Below are 10231 nucleotides of genomic sequence, written 5' to 3'. Positions count from 1 at the left end.
ATCATATCGTATCAAAGAATTAAGGTCTGATGATTTTGAGGGGTGGAACCAATTTGAATGTAGACAGTAAATATTGGATCTCTGTACATTTGATGCATTTCTGATGAGCCGACGGCAAAGCATTAGCCAAAGCATATACAGCGGCATATTCATTTCATTTGAGATGGCATATCCTCTCGTCCATCAGCTGTTCGGTTTCAATGGCTTTTGGTGTCCTGATGTTCGGCTCCGGCTGATAATTGTTGTTGGCTTGGCCTACGCCTGCGCCACTGGAAGCTCTGTCACATGTTTTGCTGCTGGGAACGGAACGACCGACAAGACAGCTAACAAGAAAAAAAAAAAACATCGCATGATGTTTCCAATGTGCCACAAAAACAAAAAGAAAGAAAGAAATAAATGTGTTAGTGTGTTTGTGAATTGGAAAAATTGTGCACGCCACACACACACACACACACTCACACAAAAAACATACGGACGAAGAGCACAGTAACCAACAGAGCCACAGACAGAGCCAGAGTTCAGAGTCAGCCAAGACCAAGACCAGTCAACGAGTCAGCCAAAAATAAAAATAAAAAAAAGAAAATAATAAAATAATACGTATATACAAGATACATCAAATATATATATATACATATATATTAAAAATTGCTTAACAAACTAATTAAATTGTGCAACTGCCATTACCCAAGATAAATGAGTGTAAAAAATCGCTGGGCAAAAATTTGTAATGGCAATCAATCAATCAATTAACTAAGGGCCATACCCAAAAAATAGGGAGACGTCCCACAGACGACGACTACGACTACGACGACGACGACGACGACGACGACAAGCAGTTAAAAATCAATATCCGTCTAAAGTTTATTTCCCAAAATTAAAGTTGCTATGAAACAGTAACCCAAAAACCAAAAAACAAAATCACATAACAAAAACCCAAAAAAAAAAAAAAGGAACAAACGAAACGAATGAAATTTTCGCAAAACTAAATCAACTGCTTCAACAATTAATCAATTTCGAATAAATATTTATTAAATACTTACAACAAAAACAAATTGAAACATTTTTTTTTGTTGTTGTGCTGCTTGCCAGATTGTATCCGCATTGTTCTATATATACAATTGATAATATATGATAAGTATATATACATATATAAGCATAAATATGCAATAATGTCTGAAACAACAAAGTACATACACACACACACAAGTCCATTTTGTGCTAATCCTATTTAAAAAAGTAATTAAAACTTAAATTTACAAAACTAAAAGCAAATATATAAGATTAAACTTGGAAAGCTTTAACAAAAAAAAACAAATATTAACAAAATTAACTTGCTCCATCCAATAGTGCAATGCCAATGTGAAGTTAATTATACATAAACAACAAAAATACAAATTAACAAAAAAAAAAAAAACAAGAAATTATTTATCATCATCAACAAAAATAACCAAAAGAGGTAAGCCATCAAATGTTTTACTTATTGTTTAAACAATATATTCATGTGTCTTTGGACATTTGTTTCCGTTAGTTCTCTAAAAAAGAGAGTATAGAAATTTGCTTCATTTAGTTGTGATTCTCAACTAGTTTTAGCATGAAAATTTGAACTTTGTGGCAGATTGTAAGAGACACTTTCAAAAGTCATCATGGTCATCTCGATGGCTTCATCAACAATTTGAAACAATTTCTTTAAAAATTTCTTATCTTTTCAATACAATTTAAAGTAATTACTTGGATTCTAAATTTAATATTTCGACCACTTGATTTTTAAAAGCATTTTCCATGATATACAAAGCAGTATGGATAACACTTTTAACTTATCCGGCATCGTGTCGGTTGAAACTTCCCTACATGACCTTAGACAAGTTTGATTGCATTGCCAATTAAAGATCATACATATTTGAGCTATAAAAAGAAAATCTCTGCGTTTTGAAACGTACCTACATGCAAGTTATGGCGGGTGGCGTCGGGGGAGGTCACAACTCAGCATGTTGTCGCACATGCCATTTGGCATCCCGACTTCAAATCCAACGGCTGAATTGGCCCACAGCTGAGCGCCGTACACGGACACACACACTGGCAGAGCAGCAGCAGCTGTTTTTGGCACACATCCGTTTCAACGTTTCATTTTCTCACTGTCTACTTCGATACACGGGACGGGTCGGTTGGTTGGGCCAATATCGTCACTACACACACGTCCACATCAAGTGGGAACAGCCGGCATCAAGAAGTAGCGGCAAAATCAATACTTCATTCTGTTAGCTGGCAGCTGTTTGTCAGATGATGGTAAAGGGGGGTTAGTCGATGCCAGACTTTCCAGTCGATGTCTTTATTCCATTCAGACCTTTTGCGAGACGAAATGGTCATGTAAAGGAATTTACATCATGGCAAATAAATGGGTGAAATGTGATTCCAAATTATGTTTATTAGCTGAAGGAGGATAACTCCTTTTGGAAGTCCAAGTCAAAGTTATTGTACTGGATTGATCGATCCCCCTACTTAATGTTGTTGCATTTAACTGGAAATTGCGTAATTTCATTGGTATCGGCACATCTTACAATATTGATAAAGAGAGAGAGAACAAATCGTTTGGTTCGCTTCTGGCCTTCCAGTCGTTGTGGAGGCGACGCCAAATTACCGAGCCTGCCACAGAGACAGCCAGCCAGCCAGTCGGACTGTCTCTCTCCTCTCATTGTGCCTGTCAGTTTTTCAGTTGTATTCCGAGTGTCTAGTGCAATCCAACACTACAAGGAACAATTGCCGGCCCAAAATAACAACAATTTTTTGTAAGATTGTAACATTAATGAAGGGGAATATAGTATATATTGAATAGTATCTATGATAACTCATCTTGAAAAGTTTTACGAGATCTTAAAGATTGACATTGATTTCATTTTAATTTTAGAGTGACACCAATGTTTAGATCCTCTGCCAAATGCAAACCAGATAAGCCAAGTAAATTTGCAACTGGATATGAAAAATCTTTAATGCAATATAAATAAAATTTAATATTGTGTTGAAGCAAAGGCTTTGACAGATAAAGATTATAAAAAAAAAATAGATTTACTTAGAGAAGCAAAGGATTTTGCTAAAGTCTTTAGACTGATAATAAACACAATTTGTCTTCAACGTTAAAACTGGTTGAGAATTACAACTAAATGATGTGAAAAAAGTAAGATAAAGCTTTCAACACTGGAGATTACCGTTTTCTGTTGCTATTACTGAAATATTCTCACTTTCGCAATCTTCTAATCAAATATTGTGACTTGGCTAAAATGGAAATGACTTAAGTAAATCTACTTTGTTGAATTCGAAATTAAGTTACTCTAAGTCTAATGGGATTTATTCTTGTTGGAAATGTAGATTGTGAATTGGGTTTCAAGTATTGTATCACAGAATTTTTGTAACTATTAGTTACATATGTTTGGCAAAATGCCAAAAATTTGCTTTCTTGATGTGGAGTACGAGGTCCTCGGTGGCACCAAACTGATTGTCGGTTTCCTTACATTTTTTTTCGGTTTTTGATTTTTCATTTTGTTGATTTTTAAATGCCAAAGCGCCACATTGTCAGTTACAATGACTGGGCATAAAACAGCAAGTTAACGGTGGTGCCGGCGGTGCCGGTGCGGAACGAAACGAAATGAAATGAAATGAAATGAAACGCATTTAACTGGAAACCGGTCGAATAAAAAGTCGACGTCGCCGTGCTACAATTACGCAGTACCGAAGTCCTGAAGGTATCGGTATCGGTATGAAAACGAGCACGACTACGATCACGAGGAGGAGCCCGACTAAGGACGACTACCAAGACGCGAGGCAAGACGAGGACGAGCCTTCCTTTGGCGCCAGCTGTGCTAAGGAAAGCTTCGCTTAGCGTCGCATTGCCAGGCAATTGGAAAATGCTTCCAATAGCTTTGCCTTGCCACTGGACTGGCGAGTTTTGTCGGCGTTGTCGATGCCGCAAAAATGCTGCCACCGCTGCCGTTGCCGTTGCCGTTGCCGCTGCCGTTGCTATCCATGCCACTGCCACTGCCGCTTCGTGTTGCGAGTTGTTCCGGCCAAAGATTTAGTCGTCGTCGAGCTTTCAAAACGTTAGCAACAAACTCAAAAGCGAACAAAATACAAGAAATTGTAAAGAAACCAAAGAAAAGAAAAATGAAATAAATAAACAAATTGAAAGCCTCAAAAGAAAAGAAGATTTAAAAGTAACAAAAAAAAAAAACAATAAGAAATAAATAATTTAATAATTTCCATATAAAGACAATGCTTTCATTTTTTTTTATAAATTAAAGTAGTTTCCTTTTTTTTTTTTTTTTTGGTATTTTGTGTTTTTTTTTTTTGTGGTGTTGCTTCCTGCGGTGATATCATACATACATATGTATCAAAGGGAAAGAACTCCTGCGTTTGCGGTCTACAACTATATATGTGTGTGTGTGTGGATGTGAGTGAGTGTGTCTGTGTGTGTTTGTGTGACCTATTGATTCCTCAACTTCCTTTGGCAGTTTCAAGTTTGCTTATGACTTCAAGCTACGTATCCAGTTTTAGTCTAATTTGGTTATTCATAACGAGTGTTCTCCTGTTTCATCTTCTCATTGCACTCAAATACACTTGTTTTTTTCTTCTCTTTTTGTTGTTGTTGTTGTGTGATCGATAAGTGACTTCAGAGATTACTTTTTCCTCTTTGTTTGTTTGTTTGTTGTTTCTAGTCAATTATCCGGTAATTGCTTAATAAAAACTGAAAACTGAAACGAAGATCTACGCTGTTCGTTTTTGAGTTATTGATTTTCAACTTTCACTCAGTGAGAAAACCTAATGACAGCCAAAGTGAGAATCTATCTATCTCTTAATGGGAACAATAAACACATTTTGATGACTAGTGAAAGAAGTCATATCAATATATATTTATATAGGTGTTAAATTCCTAATTATCATAATGGACTACTTATTTTTATTTGCATATGTTTTTAAATATCAAATTTGATTTTATGTTGTTTCCCCTTTATGGAACACTGCTCTTGACTTTAGCCTCTACAGCAGTCGGGAATACGTAGCCGAAAATAGCAAATATCTATTATATATGCAAATACATACATATGTATGTGTCTGTCTACTAAATATCCATCATTATCCCCTTGCATGAAAGGCATATTGGTGTTTAAAGGCATTCATGTATTTCTTATATCCATTTTTGGTTTGCATTGTATTCGAGATGTTAAATCATTTAGATTGCAGATCTCAGAAACTTCAATTGCTACTGGCAGGAGGTTTGGGGCAAACAAAATTGGCAAGGGTATATGATTTTCGCTATATTCCAAGATAGCCGGGCCATTCTGGCTGTTGCAAGGCGTGGCCAAGACCCCCAAAAGCAGATGTAGAAACAGCCATCGGGGCACTACTATTTTTACCATATTCGCCGAGAGAAAGGCAGACGAAAGAAATGATAGAAACAAAAAAAAAAAAAAAAAAACACTAACTAAATGCAAGCCGGGAACTGCAGGAGAAGCAGCAGCAACAACAAAAAGAAATAACACTTCGGGTGAATCATGCAAACGCCAGCGGACCGAAACCCCCAAAAGCTGCCCGCCGTGTTCAAGGCACGCGACCAAAACACATTTGAAGGATTACAACAGCAATGAGGTGGGCCCTAGGCTGGCCGGGTGGGGAGAGTATAGAGTGCAGTGAAATATGTGCATACAAACACATACATCTATATATGTACATATGTATCAAAAAAGGAGTTGCTTTTTATAGTTCCCACATGCAGTCCATGCCCCCGGAGCTGATGACGTCGCCTTCGATGTTGTTGTCGTTGTTGGTGTTGGTGTTGGTGTTGACGTTGCCGCCGCCGTCGCCGTCGATGTTGTTGCCGTCTTCGTCGTGGTTGTCGTCGTTGCCATGGAGCGATGACGACATCTTTTGGGGCGGATTGCAGTAGTCGGTATCGCAGTTTGCCGTCTGCTGTTCTTTCAGTCGGTGGTGCATAAAAGTTCTGCCATCCCTGCTGCTGCTTCTGGTACTGACTGTTGCCCATTTCATCAACATGTCCAAAGTTCAATGCATTTTCATGTACTCAAAAATGGACTATCTTTTTATAGCTCCTAAAGAGATGCCAAAGGCAATTTACCAGATATTAAAATTATAGTTGAATGGTTACTTATTTTGAAATCAAAGTTTTGCCACCTTTAAATTTACTTATTCTCCAAGGAAAGTTAACCAATCCTTTCATTTAAAAGCTTGTACTTACTTTACTTAAGATTTGATAGAGTTTCAGATCCTTGTCTAGGTTGTAGGTCAGTTAAATAAACGAAACTCGAAACGCTTCTATCTTGAAAATCCATTTTCTTGATGATTTGACGCATTAGTTTTCTTAGGAAATGTTTTCTCGATAGATGTCGAAATAGCCCAGATCCGGGTTTGAATGTTTCGATATAGTTTTCGTTCAAGTCATAGCTTAAAGTTGCTAGGTTTTGTTATAAATAAGTAGTTAGTAGTTAGGTCGATGGTTTTACTGATAGTTTTCATGGTCTTAGTCTCAATCATTGTCAGTCAAGTGACTTAGAAAGAAGTGCAGTAGAATCCGCTTATAAAGACGCTCAAGGGACCGCCGATGAGTTTGTATTGGGACCAACCAATCACAGATCGAACTGGAAGGACGTTAGTTATAACCGGATTCTACTGTATTTGTTTAGCTTAAGAAGCTGTTCTTTGGCTGTCTTGTAGAATTCGGTGAATCCTTTTGATGAAATAGAGTAAAATATTTAGTAAATGTTTTTCAATCCTCTGCTGCTTGGCCGTGTCCTCAAATGGAGTTTAAAATATATTGTGAAACTTGAAAATCGTTTCGTTTTGAATATTTTGTAACATTTAAAAGTTTTAGAATCTGAAATGGATAACTTCTTTACGATTAATTTCTTGATTTATATTTAGGGTTAATTTTGGTTCGAAACTTTTTGAAAAACACATTAAAATTAATCTCTTTCATGTTTAAAATTTTATTTGTTGCAGATCTGTTGCCCAGCAAGACGTAAATAGAGCTAAAAACTAAAAACCAAATCGAGTCACAAGAAACATTTCATAAATCAAGACTAAAAATTTGAACAAAAAAGAAAGACACAACTCATTAAATATTAAAAATAAAAATAAACAAAAAAAAAAAAAAAAACAACAAGGAGGAAGAAAAAAAAACAAAAACGAATTTTCATGTTAAAAACAAAAATCCAAAGACAATTATTATACATTTAATTAAAGCTAAAAAGTAAACTTAAAAGTAAAAGCTAGTCCAAATCTACAGTAAAAACGAAATCAGCAACACTAAAAAAAAAAAATAATATATATATATATAAATATACCTATATATATATATATATATGTATATTTAATTATTAAACAAAAAACAACAACAAACAGAACACGCTGCAATATATATATACATATATATATATATAATAAACACACATTTAAATAAAAAAAAAATAAAACATAAATTGAAGAATCCAAAAAACAAAAAACGAAAACAAAAATCAATCCAAACACAGCTTCAAAGTGTGCACAACAAAGTAAAAATTAATTGCTAAAAAAAAAACCCAACAACAACAATTAACAAACAAACAAAAACTATTCAGCAAACAAAAAAATCTGTTTTTTTTTTGTCCAATTTTTGCAAATCTAAAAAAAGAGCCAAAGTCACGGCCAGCAAACAAAAAGTACAACAATTGCAGCAAAGAAGCGCCAGAAAGTGTGAATTGAAGCGGGGCAAGACTTGCAACGTGCCACACCCACACACACGACTGCACACCCTGCCCCATCCGGTTCTTGGCCCCCCAAAACAGTTCCTCAACGACCCCGCGCTCGCGTTAACGCTCCCGACTATTTGAAGACTGATCGTTCCAACGTTTTGCCGCAACATTTTCCAAGAAAATTTGCGTGTGCCACGAAAGAAACGTCCGAAACGCAGCAAGAGAAACGAACATAAAGTGAGTGATAGACAAAGAGAGAGAGAGAGACATAGAGTGAGTGTAAGAGAGAGAGAGAGAGAGAGAGTGATAGCAAGTGAGCGAGTTTGAAAAACTCTGCAAATAAGCCAAGTCCAAACAACAAATAAGACAAAACAAAAACCAAAACCAACTTTATAACAACAACAACTGTGATGGGAGATCAGCCAAAAGTAACAACAACATCGACAACTTCAGCTGTTGCCGCTGTTGCAACTGCAAACGAAGGCATTGGCATGGCTGGCACTACCCAAGATGTCCCAGCTCCACCGCCAACTGAGCAAATCCCGGCCACTTCCATTGATCTAGCCGGTGGTCCTGATGCTAATGCGGATGCGGATGGTGGTGCTGCTGCAGCACCCACCGACGGTGGCATTGATGATGCAGCCACCGATGCTGGGGCAAGCTCATTGCCACCATCCGAAATTGGTGGCGGGGGACGTGCCACCTTGGATACTGCCTGCTCCGAAGGCGGTGGTCCAGCCTCTAGTTTGGCCGGCGGCATGGTGGGTCCACCAAGTCCATTAACTGGCTGTTATTTGCTCATCATATTGGGTGAACCGCATTCCGATGAGCACAAGGACAACATTTTGCAACATCTGCTCAAAGGTGAGTAAATTAAAAACCCAAAAAAATATATACCATAGATTCAAATATCCTTTTCCCCTTCAATGACCACAATAAATGATAAACGGTCAAGTAATAAGCTCACCAAACTGGCCAAAGTCATGCAAAATTATACGACTTTGTATAGAAATAGTATATCTTTCTTTATTACCTTTTGCATTGAAAGATAATCACAGAAATTTGCAAGAGTATTCAAATTCTGTATACATACATACCAAGCATTTCTCTTTACCTTGAACTTTTAGTTATTATTATTTTCCTTCTCTATTTGAAAGATACATATGTATGTATGTACCCCATCTCGATCTCCGAAGATTTGAATGCAAATGAATAATAAGCCAACCAGTTAACCAACCAGTAAAAAGAAAGTCAATCACTTTTCTGCTAATCAGCATTCATAATTATTAGAAAGTCAAGTCACATGCAAATATTTTCAATTGAAATGCTTCATGTTGCACGTCGTCGTCCATTCAAGCATTGCAATCAAATCCCCGCCAGCATATTTTGTTTCTCCTCATGTGCTCTAACTATCTTCAATTAGCTTCAACTGGCTTCTACAGCTGTCTAATTAGTCATTAGTTGAATTTTTCCATTTCGATTTCAATTTTTGGATTCATATATCATAATTACAACAGAATTGTTATCCGATTACTCTTAAGTGCATTATAGAATACAAAATAAACTTGCAATGTTATGGCTGAAAGAATTACATCATTTCTATTGAATTATAGCTTCAATTAGTTTGCAATTTTGAGTGAAATGTTAAATGTTTATACTAACCATTTAAAGCAAAGTTCAATTTATATAGTAAATTACTAAATTTTAGGGTCAAGAATGTAGTTTAAACACGTTTACATAGTCAAATGCTTGATCAAGTATTTGTTTTGTCAAAATTGATAGAAATTTTTCATTTACTTTGGGTTTTTGTGGTAACAACACTAGCAAGTCCTTATTAACAAAATGGAAAAGAAAAGTCAATGTATGTCATTTACATACGATCGATTGCAAATTGTCCTTGCGATGTCTTAATGCAAATCAAATTTTCCCAAAGAGTTCGTGAATTGTGAAAGTAAACGAACAAGTTCCCACAACTTCTGCCTACAATAGACTGGGATTTGAAGACCTATTTAATACTTCGCTTTGTTTTTTTTAGAACTAAAATTTATAAAAATTGGAACAAAGCTGATTTTTGACTAGATTGTTGATTAACTGCATTGAATTAACGTATAAATTTACCTAAAACATAAAATAGTAAAGGAAATATGAAACTTTATCATTTATATTACAAAGAAACTCTTCTTGAATACAAACCAAATTAAGCCTAAAAGTATGCAAAAAGGGAAATTATAAAATGTTAAGTTAATCGGGATAAAAGCTCAAATTCTATTTAACTCTTTAAGCAAATTTGCTTGTAAAATGTCTGATCTCTTATAGTCAAATTGTAGTTTTTGTTAAAGAGATAACGGTACTTGCTCAATATGCCAACAATTCTTAAATTTTAGCTAATGAGTAAATTCATGAATAAGATTCACAAATCAAATTAAGAGTGTCTCTGTTTAATTAAGGCAGGTGAAGTATTTTTTTTGGATTTTTTCTGGTTTCTAAATTGCAAATTA

At 35.7% G+C, this 10231-nt stretch overlaps 1 protein-coding gene across 6 annotated transcripts in view; it reads left to right on the top strand.

The window, feature by feature from the left end:
• The first annotated feature begins 448 nt into the window (after window positions 1-448).
• Window positions 449-10231, top strand: part of futsch — a 57955-nt gene continuing 48172 nt past the window's right edge. For 3 of the 6 annotated variants that reach the window (XM_068285107.1, XM_068285106.1, XM_068285102.1), the window contains exons 1-2: window positions 4055-4202; window positions 7003-8597. In XM_068285107.1, the coding sequence (XP_068141208.1) occupies window positions 8144-8597 (454 nt within the window). In that variant the 5' untranslated portion in view covers window positions 4055-4202; window positions 7003-8143. Of the gene's footprint in view, window positions 1457-2718; window positions 2784-4054; window positions 4203-7002; window positions 8598-10231 lie in introns of those variants that run through there. The other 3 variants (XM_068285103.1, XM_068285105.1, XM_068285104.1) reach the window with 3 other exon arrangements.

This window comes from Drosophila tropicalis, unplaced genomic scaffold (assembly GCF_018151085.1).
Source record: "Drosophila tropicalis isolate 14030-0801.00 unplaced genomic scaffold, ASM1815108v1 contig_4, whole genome shotgun sequence".
NCBI classification, from domain to species: Eukaryota; Metazoa; Arthropoda; class Insecta; order Diptera; family Drosophilidae; genus Drosophila; species Drosophila tropicalis.
The sequence above is the reverse complement of the archived record's forward strand: the minus strand, read 5'-3'. Positions and strand labels throughout refer to the sequence as shown.